Source organism: Fusarium verticillioides, chromosome 4, assembly GCF_000149555.1.
Source record: "Fusarium verticillioides 7600 chromosome 4, whole genome shotgun sequence".
In the NCBI taxonomy this organism is placed as follows: Eukaryota; Fungi; Ascomycota; class Sordariomycetes; order Hypocreales; family Nectriaceae; genus Fusarium; species Fusarium verticillioides.
This window is the reverse complement of record NC_031678.1, coordinates 3,079,936-3,097,088: the sequence shown is the minus strand read 5'-3', so window position 1 is coordinate 3,097,088 and position 17,153 is coordinate 3,079,936. Positions and strand designations below refer to the sequence as shown.

The 17,153-nt window shown below is 47.3% G+C and overlaps 9 protein-coding genes across 9 annotated transcripts; 3 read left to right on the top strand and 6 right to left on the bottom strand.

Annotated features, from left to right (window-relative positions):
- The first annotated feature begins 350 nt into the window (after window positions 1–350).
- On the top strand, window positions 351–2,193 carry FVEG_11892 (hypothetical protein). Its single transcript, XM_018901213.1, has one exon. It carries the CDS (start codon window positions 450–452, stop codon window positions 2,160–2,162), a length of 1,713 nt encoding a protein of 570 aa, XP_018759656.1. The 5' UTR covers window positions 351–449; the 3' UTR covers window positions 2,163–2,193.
- Window positions 2,194–3,060: 867 nt separating this feature from the next.
- Window positions 3,061–9,033, top strand: FVEG_11894 (hypothetical protein). Its single transcript, XM_018901215.1, has 2 exons — window positions 3,061–6,111; window positions 6,168–9,033. The coding sequence occupies exon 1, from the start codon at window positions 3,353–3,355 to the stop codon at window positions 4,508–4,510; it is 1,158 nt and encodes a 385-aa protein (XP_018759657.1). The 5' UTR covers window positions 3,061–3,352; the 3' UTR covers window positions 4,511–6,111; window positions 6,168–9,033.
- Window positions 4,146–5,838, bottom strand: FVEG_11893 (alcohol dehydrogenase). The gene is made up of 3 exons (XM_018901214.1): window positions 4,884–5,838; window positions 4,730–4,825; window positions 4,146–4,677 (listed from the first exon to the last, which is right to left on the bottom strand). The coding sequence occupies exons 1-3, from the start codon at window positions 5,731–5,733 to the stop codon at window positions 4,586–4,588; spliced, it is 1,038 nt and encodes a 345-aa protein (XP_018759658.1). The 5' UTR covers window positions 5,734–5,838; the 3' UTR covers window positions 4,146–4,585.
- On the bottom strand, window positions 6,307–8,716 carry FVEG_11895 (hypothetical protein). Its single transcript, XM_018901216.1, has 2 exons — window positions 8,241–8,716; window positions 6,307–8,189 (listed from the first exon to the last, which is right to left on the bottom strand). The coding sequence occupies exons 1-2, from the start codon at window positions 8,596–8,598 to the stop codon at window positions 6,547–6,549; spliced, it is 2,001 nt and encodes a 666-aa protein (XP_018759659.1). The 5' UTR covers window positions 8,599–8,716; the 3' UTR covers window positions 6,307–6,546.
- Window positions 9,034–9,102: 69 nt separating the features above from the next.
- FVEG_11896 (hypothetical protein) lies at window positions 9,103–10,134 on the bottom strand. The gene is made up of 2 exons (XM_018901217.1): window positions 9,915–10,134; window positions 9,103–9,862 (listed from the first exon to the last, which is right to left on the bottom strand). The coding sequence occupies exons 1-2, from the start codon at window positions 10,009–10,011 to the stop codon at window positions 9,366–9,368; spliced, it is 594 nt and encodes a 197-aa protein (XP_018759660.1). The 5' UTR covers window positions 10,012–10,134; the 3' UTR covers window positions 9,103–9,365.
- Window positions 10,135–10,508: 374 nt separating this feature from the next.
- Window positions 10,509–12,029, bottom strand: FVEG_11897 (hypothetical protein; the record flags this gene model as incomplete). Its single annotated transcript, XM_018901218.1, has 3 exons — window positions 10,509–11,234; window positions 11,297–11,640; window positions 11,690–12,029. 3 exons carry the CDS (start codon window positions 12,027–12,029, stop codon window positions 10,509–10,511), a joined length of 1,410 nt encoding a protein of 469 aa, XP_018759661.1.
- A 329-nt stretch (window positions 12,030–12,358) lies between these two features.
- FVEG_11898 (hypothetical protein) lies at window positions 12,359–12,478 on the bottom strand (the record flags this gene model as incomplete). Its single annotated transcript, XM_018901219.1, has 1 exon — window positions 12,359–12,478. One exon carries the CDS (start codon window positions 12,476–12,478, stop codon window positions 12,359–12,361), a length of 120 nt encoding a protein of 39 aa, XP_018759662.1.
- Window positions 12,479–13,217: 739 nt separating this feature from the next.
- Window positions 13,218–14,858, top strand: FVEG_11899 (hypothetical protein; the record flags this gene model as incomplete). The annotated part of the gene is made up of 6 exons (XM_018901220.1): window positions 13,218–13,454; window positions 13,507–13,521; window positions 13,580–13,777; window positions 13,835–14,222; window positions 14,273–14,533; window positions 14,590–14,858. The coding sequence occupies 6 exons, from the start codon at window positions 13,218–13,220 to the stop codon at window positions 14,856–14,858; spliced, it is 1,368 nt and encodes a 455-aa protein (XP_018759663.1).
- A 442-nt stretch (window positions 14,859–15,300) lies between these two features.
- On the bottom strand, window positions 15,301–16,094 carry FVEG_11900 (hypothetical protein; the record flags this gene model as incomplete). Its single annotated transcript, XM_018901221.1, has 2 exons — window positions 15,301–15,864; window positions 15,918–16,094. The coding sequence occupies 2 exons, from the start codon at window positions 16,092–16,094 to the stop codon at window positions 15,301–15,303; spliced, it is 741 nt and encodes a 246-aa protein (XP_018759664.1).
- Window positions 16,095–17,153: the final 1,059 nt, after the last annotated feature.

Below are 17,153 nucleotides of genomic sequence, written 5' to 3'. Positions count from 1 at the left end.
TAATGAGAACTTGTTGATTGTTGTAATGAATTTCTAACTTTCGAGGAATTTACTTGGGTTTTTATATCTGTCTAAGACCAGCTTTCCCGAGCATCCAATATAGAAATTGAATCCATACTTCGGCTGGTCTGGGGAAATATTCCTGAACTCATGATGAGTAAAGTCTCAATAGAGGAATATGAAGCGATGAATGGTGACGGAAATAATTTTGAGTCCGTCAGCAGTATCCACCATCTGCGTCTCTCGCAAAGTCTAGCCATATCTAGTAACGATCGTCAGACACAGCCGCCAGGACGACGTATGAGGCTCTCGCGTACTGCTCATGTCAGCATTCCACTAAATACGACAAAATTAAGCATAAGAACCATGTTTTCTCTGTCATCATCATCATCTACTGCAAACATCGCAAAACTCTACTCTGTTCAGTTCGCTCAATACTCCGCCTCGTCATGGTCAATCGAGGGGCCTCGCAAGGCTGCGTCACATGCCGACAGCGCCGTGTTAAGTGCGATGAGAGAAAGCCTTGGTGCAAGGCGTGTCTTCGCCTTGGCATTGAGTGCACGGGCTATGAGAAGCGCGGGCTGAGATTCAAGGACGAGACTGTTCGGTATCGAGCGGCTTCAGCCGCTGTTACGCGCGTCAGCAAACGTGCGAAGCAATCATCACTTGAGAGGACGATTGTTCGGTTACCATCAGATCACCCGCAAGATCTTGCTGTACCATTCTTTCTGACATATGTTACCGATGTGGGTCGAAGTCTGGAATCGACAAGAGGTTTCTTGGAGTTTGTCCGTCCTGCTCTGGCGTCCGAGCGACATGATTCAGCTCTGAGCACTGCAGTGACAGCTACGTCAATCAAAATCTGGTCCATGATCGGTAAACTGGCCCCTTCGAGCCCCCTTCCTTACCAGCTCCTGGTGAAAGCTTTGAGTCGGCTTCACCAAGCGACCGAGGAACCTGTGGAGAGAGGTGGCGACGAGACCGTGTTGGCGGCTCTAGTCCTCCAAATGCATGATACCCTTTCAGCTGTATCAGGCCAATCCAGAGCTCATGGCGCGCATCGAGAGGGGGCTTTGACCTTGTTATTGCAGCGAGAAGACTGTTTCAAGAACTCCAAGTACTATGCTCATCTTGTTGGCAACCTTCTCCACTCTAGGGTATCCGTTTCGGTGAGGAACAGAACACGACTACCGACGAAGGATCTTGAGTGGATCGAGACTGAGGTTGCTCCAATCCTGCCGAGTAATCCTAGTTCATCTCTTGATATGATCGGAATATCTGTCGCAGATCTTCAATATGCGTTCCACGATACCTCACAAACAACATTATTCTCTTCTCCTGTTGCTAAGCTACGGCAACAGATCTGCAATCTAGACACTCACTTACGGACCTGGTTGAAACGAATACCAACGAGTTGGTATCCACGACGGATGAAAAGCGGTATCGATTTCGATTCGTCAGTTCCTTCATACCATGGCGCCTGCGATATATATCCGAGCATACAAGTTGCGAATATCTGGAATGCTTGGCGTATCTACTGTCTCATTCTCGAAAACATCAAGGACCAACTTTTTCAGTCCTCAACACCATCTGCAGCTCAGAATCCCAATGGCGAGAACAGCATTCCAGACCATACAATGTTCTGGACTTCAAACCAGCACAGAGTCCAAGAGCTTGTTGATTCTATGTGTCTCAGCATCCCATTCTACCTAGGCAACTGTAACTACCCTACTGATATACTCTCAACGGGGAGCCCCAACATCATATACCCCAGCTATCATGATTTACCTGTCGATGATGAAGGATATATGCGGTTCAAAGCAAGCGATCAGTACGTGTCCAAACTTGATCACTCGCGACACGTTAGACTTCATGGCCAAGTTCATGCAATAAGCATCTTATCCTACGTCATCGACATATCCATGAGTAGTAATTGGAACCAGCCAAGTCTTCTGAGAGAGAAGCAGAAGAGATGGATAGCAAGTCAGTTCATCCGATCCATCTACTCGATGAGGCCTATTTTTGGGGGTTTATCGGAGAGGAGAGCCCATCAGGGGGCTGTTGACCTTGATCATAGTTTGCAAGCAGTGGATACAATATTAATAGCCAAAAGCTTGGCAACCAAGGTGCAAAAAGAGCTGTGGACGATCAGCATTTTGTAATAGACAAATATCATCCCAAAGTACGGATAATATGTTATTCTTTCGTAAAAGGTGTCGCATCCAAGAAGGTTGTGTGTATTGTGTATAAGCAAAAATTCCTACTTCTACACACGCATGAAGATAAGCACCCTTATCATATGTGAGAAGTATCTGGAGCAAGACGAACCCTTCGAAGTCGTGGTTCATTGGCTTTGTCAGGCCATCGAAGGGCGCTATACCCCCTTTGGCAGAGGTGCCAGCCGAGTTATGGATACTAAACCTCCTGGGGCTGCGCAAACTCAATCAGCTCAATCCCAATAATGAGGCTCATTACAAGTGACACTGCAGACCCGATGCTAGGGTAACATATGGCGTTGATCATGAACGTTATGCATATGAGTTAGACTAGGACATGAACTATGCACCTCGCATCATCGATCAAATTTGACGCTTAAAGTGCGGAGCTTGAATATCTACAGTTTCATTTAATTCGGCTTTTGATTCTTGTTTTGATGTCAAGTTTCGACTTGTTGAGCATTGATTCCGAGAACAAACGCAAGGCCTTATTGTATGAGAAGCCTTTACAGACCATCATATGGAGTGAAATGATATTTGGTAGGCAATCATGTCTTGATACTGATACGTCACTTATCATCAAGGTTCGATTTTACGGATGACCATTTTCGGCCCCCTTGGCCCAAGGTTCTGATTTTCCATTTTATATACGTTCAACTACTATGATATCTTGAACATACACTCATTTTACTGAGAAGCCAACAAGGTCCTCGAATAATCACTCAATAAAATTCTCAACTGTTATTCCCGTTAGCATGTCCTTGGTTAGACAATGCGTGCCGAGATCCGATTTGACAACCCAATACGGAGTCTAAAATAACTAAACCCTTCTTAGCTCATAACCATCAAGGTTCACGAGTATTTAAATCACGACAGCCCTTTCTACAAATTGCTCTATTCCTCCGAGAAACACGGCAAAACGGCAAGTCACCGGCAATATCGGCTTGTCTACCAGAGATCTTTTGCTTGAGAGGTTGCGTATTTGAAAAAGTCTAATTGTTAAGCAGGATGGGCTATATATACTTCGAACCCCTCGGCTGCAATGCTGTATTTCGCATTCCCGCCATTCATTGATTAAGCTTAGGTTCCTTCATTCGCTTATCTTTATTCTTTTGGACTTTGTCAAGATTGCGATAATGTCTGGACCTACCAACTTTGACCCTGAGAGGGTTAACCTCACTGAGTTCCAGTCCGTCACTGATCAGGGTCTCATCACCTGCTTCCTGACGACGGCTGGAAACCAATACGATGGCCCTCTGGGTATCAGAATTGGCTCACTATTCGTCATTCTCGTCGTCTCAACCGCAGTCACTTTCTTCCCAGTCGTGGCGACGCGAATCCCTCGGCTCAAGATCCCGCTCTACGTCTACCTCTTTGCGCGATACTTCGGCTCCGGTGTCATCATTGCAACTGCATTTGTCCACCTGCTCGATCCTGCTTATTCAGAGATCGGACCAGCATCTTGTGTTGGTATGACTGGTGGTTGGTCGACGTACTCTTGGCCACCGGCTATTGCTCTCTCAGCGGCGATGTTCACTTTCTTGTTCGACTTTTCTGCCGATTACTACGTCCAATCTCGCTATGGGCTCCAGCATAATGATACTGGTGTCGAGGAAACTATTACTACCTCCGGCGCAGATGGACACCAGCACCACTCTGACGACGGCTCGAACTCGAGAAGGCTCGTGATCAATGGCGAGCACGATACAGAAGCGGCTACGTCAGAGAAGCTTCGTGGTGGCTATGCAGATTTCAAGGAGCTCCAACACCTTGATGGCGATTCTGAAGAAACCGAGCTTGCCTTCAAGACACAAATCGCAGCCTTCCTCATTCTCGAATTCGGTGTCTTATTTCACAGTGTCTTCATCGGTCTGAACTTGGGTGTCGCGGATACATCCGACTTCGACACCTTGTTCCCTGTCCTTGTTTTCCACCAATCCTTCGAAGGCCTTGGTATCGGCGCCAGACTTAGTGCCATCCCTTTCCCCAACCGACTTCGCAGTATGCCCTGGCTCCTCTGTCTCGCTTACGGTCTGACAACACCTATTGCCATTGCAATTGGTCTCGGTATCCGAAAGACGTACGATAACTCATCCTTCACTGCAAACACGGTCAACGGTATCTTTGACTCTATTTCTGCTGGCATTCTCATTTATACTGGATTTGTGGAGATGATTGCTAGGGACTTTCTCTTCAATCGTGAGAGAACGAACGACAAGGTCAGGCTGGGATTTATGATCGTCTGCCTCTTCCTGGGTGCTGGAATTATGGCTCTGGTTGGAAAGTGGGCTTAGTCTTTGACAACCACTCTTTATTCGATGGAAGTGAAACTTAGAATAATGGCCATGTGTGTTCTCTAGAATCTCTATTTAATCTACCTCAATAAGCACTTTCAGAGCGTTATGCTTTGATGCCTCGCCAAATGTCTTGTAAGCATTCTCAACATCGCTCAGCTTGAAATCTAAACGGGAACCGTCAGTACGGATGCTTCAGACTTAAGCTAGAGAACTTACTATGAGTGATCAGCTGCGAGGGTTGCAGTTTGCCAGATTGCACTAGCTTGAGAAGCATGGGGGTAGTAACAGTATCCACAAGCTGAGTAGTGATCGCTGAGACACTTGCATTAGTGCCCTTTCAAACGGTAGATCGGACAGCCAAGCCACTTACAGATGTTCTTGATCCATAGGTCCTGAAGGTGGAGGTCCACTTTGGTACCATGCACACCAACGTTTGCCAACACGCCCCCAACGGCGATGAGCTTTTGACAGAGCTCAAAAGTAGCGGGGATACCAACAGCCTCAATGACGGTATCGCAACCTTTCCCATCTGTCAATTTCATCACTTGGGCAACAGCGTCTTGACCGCTGACGACCGAATCAGTTGCGCCGAGCTTCTTGGCAACATCAAGTCTGGCATTGTCCATATCGACCGCAATGATCTTGGATGGTGAGTATAGCTGGGCAGTGACAATAGCAGCCAAGCCAACCGGTCCAGCGCCGACAACTACTACAGTCCCTCCAGGTTGGACTTTGCCACTGAGAACACCAACTTCAAGACCAGTTGGGAAAATGTCGCTGACCATCACCAAAGCAGCCTCATCTGCCCCATCGGGAATAGGGTGGAGACTCGAGTCAGCATGGGGAATGCGGACATATTCAGCTTGAGTTCCATCGATGGTGTTGCCAAGAATCCAACCTCCAGAAGTACAATGGCTATACATTCCCCTGCGGCAGTACTCGCAGGTCGCGCAGCTTGAGATGCAAGAAATTAGAACTCTATCACCCTCTTTGAAGCGTGCGACAGATGCACCTGCGGAATGGACGATGCCCACGCCTTCGTGGCCTAGAACTCTTCCTGGCTCGCAGGTAGCGACATCTCCTTTTCGGATGTGCAGATCAGTTCCGCAGATGGTGGTCTTGGTGACTTTGATGATTGCATCTGTTGGTGAAGCGATCTTGGGGAGAGGACGATCTTGGAGGGTAACGGAGCCATTACCGGCGTAGACGAGGGCCTTCATTCTCGATATTTGAGTATAGATATGGAACAATGGTGTTTTGAGAGGTCAATTAATGGTTTTAGAAGAGGAATGAGATGTCCTTGACATCACCTTTTATACAGCTTCTAACGGATCGGCAGTGGTCTGACTTCACGGATCAGGCCATTCATCAGGCCGCTCTAAACGTGCGGGGTAGCGGCCGCAAAAGTCCGGGGTAACCGGGCGCGGAACCGCATAACGCATGAACATGTTTCACTCTCACCAATGACAATCAATCGGTTGAGGATTCAATGCCTCTTGGAAGTAACCGTAGCAATGCATTTCAGCCCAAGGGGATAGGGTCCTGTAAGCTAGCATTCTCTACCCAATCGGATGACTCGAGGCAGAAAGTTCCAGTCGGTGAGCCACGTGTTGTATCAAATCAAAGTTTGGTGATTCTCATGAGACATCGTTAGGAAGAAATATTGCCTACCGGATGCAAGCCGCGTTTCAGGGATTTTATACGAGTATGTCGGCAGATGGAGATGTCACCAACTCGAACAGGGTCTATCCCTATGTATCTTGCTCAACAGAATGTTGAGAACACCGGGTTTCAGCTGATCTTTTTTCTCCAATTCTGAAACTCAACAAACAGGCCTCGTTTTTCACATGTGCCAAAATGAATTCCTCTACCCATTTTGGTGTATATTATCTTCCCATTAGCACTCACAATACGGCTGTATTTGTCCAAAAAGCTTTCAGTTCTTGGGAGCCAGTGTCCTGTTGCAGAAACCAATCTAGATCGGACCTGTAACAATTGAGGAGAATTGCAGATCTTGCATTGGCTTGTAACCACTAGATCAATCTGAAGGTTACAGGTTCGCCCTTGAATATCTCATCAACCCACTCTCTGGCCCCCTCCTTACCGGCATCCTCCCAAATTCCACCTGAGGTGTCAGACGCCTCGCTCGGACTAAACGCCCAACCACCACTACCCCACGAGCGACGCCACTTTGAGATGCTATGCCCGTGGACATATCCGACTCTTCGAAATTGCTGCTCCGTTGGATCGTTTCGGTTGAGATTGAGTAATAGGCCAAATGGCCCTCCATCATCTGCCTCAAATACCAAGAAATATCGGGATACTTTGTTTGACTTGGTTTTACCCCCGCCACAATCCCATTCCACTCTTAGGTCGTCATCGGGGCCCAGAGACACAGTGTCGCTATAAGGATCATCTAGTTTCACATTGACGAGATGGCCACGGATAACCAGCATCGGAGGTTTCTCCTCGCTGGCTATGATGTCCAGAATCTGCAAATTCGAGTCACTGGGTGTGATTCTGTCTGAATAGTAAATTGGTCCAGTGACAGATGCCCACGACCAAGTTGGAGCACCCCCATCCTTAATTCTGTGACTATTACCATCGCCTGCATTTTTATGCCACAAAAGGTCTGCCTTCATTGTTTGTCGCCAAAGACCAGAAACATACTCATCATTACTTCTGAGCCTTTGAGCAGCGTTAGCCAGGCCTTGAATTGCGGGGAGTCGATCACTCGCAAAGGTAAGGTCCAGCTCAGTATATGCCGGGACGATTTCGGATCTCCAATTCGCCTCAGCCGAAGAAACATCGGGATCTTGAGGATGAAGAAAATGCTTCATCACGCTGGTAGTGCGGAGAGTCCTCAGAGATGTCGCTGAGCATTCGCACTCACACACAGATCTGCATTCCCAAGCCATTTCATTCTGCGAAAAGTGGAGGGTTCGCGGTGACAGTAAGCGTTCCTGGAAAACCCAACCTCTCGTTGATAGCTTGCTTTGACCTAAGCCACTTCTTCTACTCCATGAATGAAACGGAAGTTGCTGGGCTAAGAACCCACGCTCTCGGATATGTACGCCACTCGAGCTGGACTGGTCATTTTTGCATTGCACAACGAACCTTTGCGGGGCCTTTCGGAATGGTGGCGACAGGAAGCCGGATGTACTGTCTGGTGCGGCATCGGCAAAAATGGTCACATGGGCGTTGGCATATACCTGAGCCATCAGCGAGGCTTCGTGCTTCCAGTCCTCTGGAGAATCCTGAACAATACATAAGGAGTCAATCCATATGTAGGGGATTTCCAATGCCCGGGCCACGTTCAAAGCATCTTGAAACGTTTGTGGAAGATCTTCAGGGAGCGAAACAGTGTACGTTTCTAGATTGGATAAAGTGGTCATTGTAGGCGTTTTCCCTCCCCAGCAGTGGCTCAGAGCCGCATAGTGGGCTTGCTGATTGGGCTCAGTAATTACGAGCCTGGGAGATACCTTGTCGTTTCCGACCGATATAACCCGTGTTGGTAGTGTTGAAATAGTGGTCTTGGTACAGTTGGCGTGTTTTCCTCCGGCGTGGCCACATGCGTCAAGCCATTCGCGCGCCAAAGATACACAACTTGGAGCTAACCCGTATTCTGGTATATGATAGCCCCGACCGATCAAGTCCCAGGGTAGAGAGACGTCATCTGTATCCAGTGAGATGCGGTGTTACTCATGCAAGAATCTACATAGCCTACCATCAGTTGTATATAGCTGAAACGTCTTTTCGCTAACAGAATGTGCAACGGGATCAGGGTAAAGGTGGACAACCATGGGCCCTGGATGCTTTGGTGGCTTGCTTTCAACAAGTACTGATTCATATAGAACATCTGGCATAGTTGTTTCTTCTTTCACAGCAGTGCTAATTGCCTCCCATAGAAGAGCACAAGTGTGACATGGAGTAGCGTTGGATGATTTCTTGAGCTCAGCTATAGATATAGTCAAACCTCGAATTGCTGTATCATATTCCAGGACCAGTAAATGGCAGACTGGGCAAGCAGGTTCTGTTGGCTGACATGGCGTGGCTTCCACCGGTTTTGTGAGCCCGGAGAACATTATCTGGCTAGGGAGTGACTACTATATGGGGTATCATGAGATACGTCAGAGGGATGCGGCAAAGTATCACGCATATAATAGAGTTTGAGGCGGTTGTTCCGGCGATCTTATAGCAGTGTTCTGTCTATAGTCCTGGAACATCATTTAAAATGGTCAGCAGAGTTTGAGGGGCGGGGTAGTCAGCCAATTCATGGTTTAGGAAGGCGGTCGAGACTGGCAGCAGGGTACAAGACTTCCAAGCCTATCGAAATACTGGAGTAGTGATTTCCACAAATCAATGTGACAGACAGGAGATCTACTACAGGTAGTGTAGATTGAACTAAGGAAATTATATTAATATCATTTCCTCAGGTACATTACTATAACTATGAACTGCATTATAAGCTAGATAGCTTAGCGCAAGTAGCATATTATTTATATCTACTATAATTAAGCATCCTAAGGGACTAGTGGATTTGGGCTGCGCTTGATTAAGGATTAAGTCAATATGTATCCGATCGAGCTCAGGGCTACCTGTAGTTCTAATCACTTATAGCTATTGTCCGACGGGCACTTGGATCAAAACAACAATAGTTGCGCGGGTAATCTCATGACCGCTGACTAGGGCTTGCGCAATCTGAAAATAATAGCTTTGGGACTTATGTACCAACAAGCGGAGTACTTGTGAATGAAGGCAAGCTCGTATTCTTTGGCAGTAGTTAATGAAAGGCTGCATGCGTTTAGTTGAGCCAACCATACCGCATCCATTGACGCCCGAGGTTGGATATTTACTCTTTCCACTTCACCTGGAAGTCACTAAATTCAACCTTCAGAGGACCCTTCGCAGCCTTGTCCGGTCTGGCTGCCAAGGCACTCACGTCCAAGACCCAGTCATCCTGCTCCTCACAAAGAATCCAACAAATCTCCCTCAGTGGCAACCGTTCCTTGATGCTTCCATCATCACCCAGAATGAGCTGATGAACCCAAATGTTTCCCCCTTCCTTGGCTACTTCGAGTGTAATACGTTGACCTTCTGGGGCTGACACAGGGTACAGACTCATATCGGCAAACCTATCACAAGCGACAGTGCTCAAGTGAGGCTTTCCAGCGTATAGTTCGATACCGGACTTGATCCACTTGCTGTCAGGAGCTGCGGGGTCAGATGCCTTGCGTGGCACAAGGACGATGCCGGACTGGTCGTAGAGATTCTCCCACTTAGCAGAGAAGGTGACACGAGCAGAAACAAAGGACTTGAGTGGGCCTGAGACGGTATGGACATCAGGAACTGCCAAAATGAGTAAGCGTCAGTGAGAAAGGCGTACTCCAGGTTGGCTTACTGTTCCACGCGTTATGCCCAGGCTTTCGCCAGATGTCAGTCCCCGGCCCAGCCTCAACAGTAAAAGGCGGAGTGAGTTGTTTCTCATTGGTAGACATTTTGGCGTGGGAAAGGTGTAGTACAAAGGTTTTGTAGTATCGGCTGATATACCTTCAAGGGGAAGCTGATGATTCCAGAGTGTGAGGAATGCAAGAGGTGTGAGATGGTCAGCAAACGCCTTTTTATTCCCTGTGTCAGCGATGGTTACTTAAGCAAGCATATGAGGGGAATATTTAGATGTAACGTATTACGTTGAGGTAACTAGGGTAAGCTCATATCATCAAGGTGGAGAGTGATCCTAGGACTGTTACTCCACATACCCTCCCGTGTTACAACGCTCCACATTGATTGAAATAATAAAGTACGGTCAACAGAACATACACTCAATTTTAGGTCGGCAGTTTGGTTTAGGCATGAGTTGTAAATAGGGAGAGATATGTGTGTTCTATTTTGTCGTCTTTTTCTACTGCTGTAACACTATGAAACCCTCTCCAATCAGATTCAAGATAGCTCAAAATCTTCCAGTACCGGGACAAAGAATTGTTCGCAGCCTAATCTAGACTAAGATCTCACCCTTTGCTCTAACCTCATCAAAAACACTGTCAACAACACGAGATGCACGGTACACAATCTCCTCGACATCACGGGGCGTGACAGTAAAAGGAGGAGCCAGCAAAAAGTGATCACCATTCCAGCCATCAGCACATCCAGTGGATGAGAAGAGACATACGTCGTAGCCCTTCTCAAGACCACGGAGTCGCATTCGGCGAGCGAGGTTCAGCTTCGGGTCCAATGGCCGCTTGGTGGTCTTGTCAGCGACAAACTCGATACACCAGAACATCCCACGGCCACGAACTTGACCAACGTTAGGGTGGCTGTCAAAGGCTCGGTGGAGTAGATGTCCAAGAAGAAAACCCATCAAGCGAGCATTGCGGACGAGGTCATCATCTCGGATGATGCGCTGCACCTCGAGAGCGGCGACTACGTTAAGAGGATGGCACTGATAGGTCTGGCCGTGTTGGAAGGATGCGCTGCCTTGTTTCAGACCCTCAATAACGCGGTCGTGGATGAGAAGCGCTGAGATGGTACCGTAGCCTGCAGCCAACCCCTTGCCAACAGCCTGGATATCAGGAACGACGCCATCGTATTGCCAGGCATGCATGTGTCCAGTTCGTCCGAGACCGCACATAACCTCATCGAAGATGATGAGTGCTCCATGGCGATGACAGACAGCCTTCATGGCAGCCAGGTATCCAGGGAGAGCAGTGACACAACCCAAAGCCTAGTCTGAGTTAGTAGATACTCTTTGCCATGATCTGTCGGGGTGCATTAAAAGTGACTTACGGTTCCAACCATGGGCTCCAAGATGAAGGCGCAAACGTTCTCGGGGCCAATCCGCTGAAACTCATCATCCAGTTCTTGAGCAAGTCTGATGACATACTGCTCCTCAGTCTCGCCATCTTCAAGATCTCTGTATGGGTGGCAAGGAGAAACGTGGCTAACATTGTTGGCAAGGACATCAAGGAACGGCTCCTTTCGGGCTTTCAGGTCCCCGACAGCCAAGGCTCCCATGGTACATCCATGCCAGGAACTCTGTCTAGCTATGAAGTGGGAACGAGGAGCACCAGGGTCTTTCTCAAGGAAGTATTGCCGAGCAAGTTTCATGGCTGTTTCGACGGCCTCAGAGCCTTTTGGCATGTTAGACCATATCTTCCTCTATTCATTAGGGATACTCACCGGAGCCAAGGAAGCATGCTCTCGACAATTCGCCCCCAGTAGACTGAACGAGCATGTCGGCAAGTTCATGAGAAGGGCTATTCTGGAAGTAGCCAGGATGAGCATATGTGAACTTGTTCAGCTGCTTGATGATGGAGTTTTTGACTCTTGCATTGTTGTGGCCGATGGCAGAGACAGCAGCTCCGCCTGTAGAGTCAATGATCTTTTGACCATTCTTCAGTGTGAAGTAAAGACCATCAGCAGATTCAACAGTCGGTGCTGCAGAAGGGTAGACACTCTGGTAGAACAGAGAGTTCTCTGAGACGATAGGCTCGTCGATAAGGGGGCCAAGAGATCCCATTGTGGTATAAGACAAGGTAGGAGGTTATTATGAGAAGATGCTCGTTTGAATTCTAGTTCTCTACAAAGGAAGAAAGCTGTATTGCAAGGCAGCGATATAGGAGAGTTTCCGAGGAACTTTTATACTTATTCTTCGATTCCTGGCGGCCTTTGTGCGATTCAGGTTAATGTCCGGTATCAGTAATCAACCTCCTTTCGAGCGCTTACAGAAAACACGATGCCATCCTGTCACTTCCCTCCACGGCAAGTCATTCACCATCGCTTACACTATTGCATATACAGTAATGACCTCTGACATATCCTGAATCAATAACATACAGCTTCATGCTCCTACATACATTCACAGGGAGCTATGATAGGTTTTCTTTGTCTCCACATCTGTGAGAGTAGTTTACACGAAAGAAAAGCTTTGGTTGATGATAATTGCACGGCTGTGGAGTAGGGTTCCATGTCTCAAAGCCTGACTATAATTCACGGTGGGAAGTCGGAAATCGCTTCTCTTTCTGGCACCAATGCGACGCCGTGCTTACGCAGAGACATAGCTCACTTCTGCATGCAGGACATGTCAGATCCTAGGAGTAAACATCCACGAGTGTAACATTCACTTACTATACGACCCCTGTCGTATGAATCTCCCCGTGGAGTGAACCCCCACCTAGAATCCTTCTTTACTGGAGCCGCGGGATGTGATGGTCCGCAGCTATCCACACAGTTTGTAGATATTCACCGTAATAAGCAGGAATAACAAGCATGTTGAATAGATCCACTAATTTTTTGAACCTGCGTAATGCTTACTGTATCGCGGATGCCGAAGTATGCATGGCTTCCTACCAATTGTCGTCGCCTAGCAGGAATACCTAACTTGGTAGCTTGAAGGATTCCGCTTACATGAAATCCACACCGCTACGACAACAATTACTTTCTCGCCACAACATCATCTCCGCTCTTTGTGTTTACCGAGATCCTGAAGAAAGAGGTATTGAGAGAACAAGGGAGAAAACTAGACAATCAAGGTTCTTTTGCTATGTTACACAAGACACAATCAGAGTCAGACTTGCGTGATCAACAAGTAATTTCCATTACTCAAAGAAATTAGTTTTAACATTAGCAATCTCAGTAGATTATAATAACAAAATCAAGAGCCATCATTTCGACATCTTACTCAGACTCAAGAACGATAACCTCCATCATGACTAGTATCAACTTGACAACAGCTGGCTCAGCGACCGATGCAATTGACCTAGAGTCTCTTCCTCGCCTTTCGCACCGCGGTGAGGAAGAAGGCAGACAGCCAGTCGATATCAATGCTTCATCAGAGGAGACTATTGCTCTGCCAAAATGGAATCATCCTCCTATTAACAAATACCGTACTGCCGCAACATTTTGGTCATTTCTTGTTGTTGGAATGAACGACGGATCTTATGGTGTAAGATGAGCTCCTTCTCCAATGATACCAGTTGCTAACTATGATACCTTAGGCTTTAGTTCCCTTGGTGAGTATTATCTCGATAGCTTTGTGTTGAACTAGACGTGGCTTACTATCTATCGTAGCTCGAGGAGTATTACCACAAGAATCATACCCTTGTGTCTCTAGTGTTCCTAACGCCCTTTGTTGGTTATGCTATCGCCTCTGCTATCAACAGCCTAATGCATGTGCATTTTGGTCAAAGAGGTGTAGCATTGCTTGCACCCATGTGCCATATTGTACCATATCTTATCTTCTCCTTCCATCCTCCTTACCCCGTTATGGTTTGTTTCGCTTCAAACTCAAAATTTGAATCCAAAATAGCTAACTGGGTCCTTTAGATTTCCATGTATGTCCTTGTAGGCATAGGCAATGGATTAGCTGATGCCGCGTGGTGTTCTTTCATAGGACAGATGGTGAACTCGCACGAGATGTCGGGTATCCTACAGGCATGCTACGCCCTAGGGGCCACTATTGCTCCTCTTGTTGCCACTGGCCTCTCTGGAGAAGGTATGCCAGGCTGGTATGCATTCTTCTATGTCATGACTGCTGCGTCACTGGTAGAGCTCATCGCCTTGACAATCACATTTTGGACACAGACTGGAGCCGTCTACTTGTCTGAAGCGCCCTCAGCGTCTGGTGCAAAATCGGGACGTATGCGCCAGGTCTTGAAGAACAAACTATCATGGATATTCGCTTTCTTCGTCTTTGGATACTGTGGAGCCGAAGGTAAGCTCAACCGCCTATCTCGTTATAAAGTACTAATAATCCTTCTCAAGTTGCTCTTGGCGGCTGGGTGGTCGTCTTCATGCAAAAGAGGCGTAGCGCTTCCGCTATCGTTGGCAGTTCCGTGGCCACCGGCTTTTGGGGCGGTATGACAGTCGGGCGGCTCTTTTTATCCTTGATAACAGTCCGATTGGGAGAATTCTGGGCCATGTTCCTATACATAGGAGTCACTATTGCTTTGGAGCTGGTCTTTTGGCTGGTGCCAAACCTGATCGTTAGTGCAGTGGCAGCGGCACTCATCGGTGTTGCAATGGGTAAGCTTTCATCACCATTTCAATACGTAGAAACACAGCTAACCGTGCGAATCCAGGTCCAATGTACCCAGTTGCAGTTGTTCTCATCACTAAGATCATGCCTCGTTCTTTGCATGTTGGGACTATTGGATTCGCTGCTTCCTTTGGTGGCTCTGGTGGTGCAATTCTGCCCTTTGGCGTTGGAGCCATTGCGCAGGCAAGAGGGGTACAAACACTGCAACCCATTGTCCTCGCTATTTGCGTTGTGCTTGGCTGTTTGTGGCTACTACTTCCCCGCAGGCCAATGGTAAAAGATAACACGGATGTCAATGAGAACTCTGTGTAGGACAGAGTGTAGAGAATGTTGGAGCGGCAGTGAAGGGCTAGATAGGGGAACGGTACGAAGCCCATAGTTAAAGTTGTTCAATACAGCCAGTCATTAAAGCTCTCATACCTTTATCACGTCATTAAATCTCCTCTGAAAAGAGTTTCTGCCACAGCTTTGCTATTTCTCGTATGGAGTACTGGTAGTCTCATGTAAGACTTGGCCAAAGGCTGGAAGATTTGAGCTTGTTTTATTTGACAAGTGTCGAATTGTTATTGAGAGCTTAAATCAGCAGAGAGAACTTAGTTATGTGCCAAAAGAGTCTATGTTGGTTTGGCATTGATAAACCGAAGGATACTTGAACATATGAAAAATACTGCAACTGGCAGGTTCAAGGATATTGAACTATGTTCTATAGCCTAGCTCTAGGCATCGTATGACCTCTTGGGATTCCAAGAAAATATCATTCCATGAGACGAGCCTCGATCTTGTACAAAATATCTGAAAACTCATCCCAACTTCCCATAACAAATTTGCAGCCAGCGTTCTCCAGAACTACACGCAGTGCCTCAGCCTCTTTGGGCGTCTCGCATGCCCCAGTGTAGCCAACCGTAATAATCCCAGCGCACTTAGCAGAAGTTGCACCAGAGCGACTATCTTCAACTGCAATGCACTCACTGGCGCTTTTTCCCATAGCTGTCAGGGCGTGTAGGTAAACAGCTGGATCAGGCTTTGAAGTGGGAACTGGAAGCGAGTCTGCAGCGCTGAAAACGTCCTTTGGGTCGAAGAATTCAGCCTGGCCAGCTTTACTAAGAGAAGCGCGCACTCGACGCAGCGCTGATGAAGACACAACAGCGAGTCGATAATGTCCTTTGAGACGCTCCAACTCAGCATTAGCGCCTTCACATGGTTCCAGCTTCTGCATAAGCTTAGAGATGACACGGTCGTCTTCCATGCTGGCATAATGCTCCAACTCCTCATCTGAGATGTTGCATGAGACATTGAACTTGGCCTCAATAGCACGAATCTAGAAACTTTTATTGAGTAAAGTGTGCATAACCATTGATTTTCGTCACTCACCATGTTTTGGAAGTTCTGCCCAACAAACCCGCTTTGCAAATAGGAACCCGTGAAGCTCAAATTGACGTTACGGGCAGCGAGTATCTCATTTGTGAGATCAGCGCTTGCCTCAAAAGCAAGAGACTCAGACTGGACAAGGGTATTGTCACAATCCAAAAGCAGCGTTGTTATCTTCATTGAGGTTATTGATTATGTAGTTGAACTTGGAAGAGAGTTACTAACCGTCTCGGCGTGTGATCCCATAGTGGCAGATTTTGTTTTTGTGTGACCTTATTGAAGACGATGTTACTGTCAGTGAAAGGTTGAGTGAAAAGAATGAGAACGAAGCTTGATAATGAACGGATTATGATATATCACATTCTTACATGCTATTACAAAGCGTTACTCGAAATCTTGACACAACATATCTTGGCGTTATTTTCGTATCTCTTCTTTTCTCTTTTCACATAAGCGGCGACGACGTGGGTGCTTATGCAGTACTTGCCACTGACAGCACACCCTTGGAGTTTGAATACATGACCCCTGCATCGACTCACATCAGCCTTGCAGGCCATGTCAGCCTATAACAGTCTCTGCTATTCCGTACATCGGTGCTAATGACGCGGTAGGACTAATGCACGTCACATCTCCTAAATGCCGCACTCTATTTCAAATTTTAAATTCTGGATGCAGTAAGAAAAGTGCCTGTCAGCGGATTTCACTCTGTGCTTATGTGATTGACCGTCAGCGTCGGGTTTCAGGCGGATCTGATGCAGCGTCAGTTTTAGCGGCGAGTGTAACCCTTTTTCCAGTTGAATCCATAGATTCACGCGTTACATAAGGTACGGGGTCGCTTACAGAGCATCCACCCACATTCACGGCTTTTTTAAAGACGCTCCAATGAACCCCTTGGCCCGTGATCCTGAAGGATTCAAGTGCAACATAACATTAGCTCACGATCTCCGCGATAGATCCATTGTGCGGGATCCCAAATCCGGTGGAGAATTCTGTAGTTGCATATGCATTCCTTCTGCGCCGCCTCCGTCGTACCCTGCCTGAGCCGTTGCTTCTAACTGTTCCTTCTATCCTCGCTCCGCATTCCTACAACACGGCAGTTGACCATGTAAGATGCTGTAGTAAGCTAAGACTGAATGATCGCCACTGCCGCTTACTGCTATTGGAAACTCGATTCGGAGATATCACACAGTGTTTCATACACGGTCTGGGTCCTCATATCTCACGAAGAACAAGCTTAGA

Bases quoted from the DNA above. Each gene is read 5' to 3' on its own strand.
- FVEG_11892 (XM_018901213.1), top strand. From the start codon at position 450: ATGGTCAATCGAGGGGCCTCGCAAGGCTGCGTCACATGCCGACAGCGC.
- FVEG_11894 (XM_018901215.1), top strand. From the start codon at position 3,353: ATGTCTGGACCTACCAACTTTGACCCTGAGAGGGTTAACCTCACTGAG.
- FVEG_11893 (XM_018901214.1), bottom strand. From the start codon at position 5,733: ATGAAGGCCCTCGTCTACGCCGGTAATGGCTCCGTTACCCTCCAAGAT. The intron at 4,826-4,883 runs GTAAGTGGCTTG...CAAGTGTCTCAG, and splicing joins CCTATGGATCAAGAACATCT to CGATCACTACTCAGCTTGTG. The intron at 4,678-4,729 runs GTAAGTTCTCTA...GTTCCCGTTTAG, and splicing joins CTCGCAGCTGATCACTCATA to ATTTCAAGCTGAGCGATGTT.
- FVEG_11895 (XM_018901216.1), bottom strand. From the start codon at position 8,598: ATGTTCTCCGGGCTCACAAAACCGGTGGAAGCCACGCCATGTCAGCCA. The intron at 8,190-8,240 runs GTAGGCTATGTA...CACTGGATACAG, and splicing joins TCAGCTATATACAACTGATG to ATGACGTCTCTCTACCCTGG.
- FVEG_11896 (XM_018901217.1), bottom strand. From the start codon at position 10,011: ATGTCTACCAATGAGAAACAACTCACTCCGCCTTTTACTGTTGAGGCT. The intron at 9,863-9,914 runs GTAAGCCAACCT...TCATTTTGGCAG, and splicing joins TGGGCATAACGCGTGGAACA to TTCCTGATGTCCATACCGTC.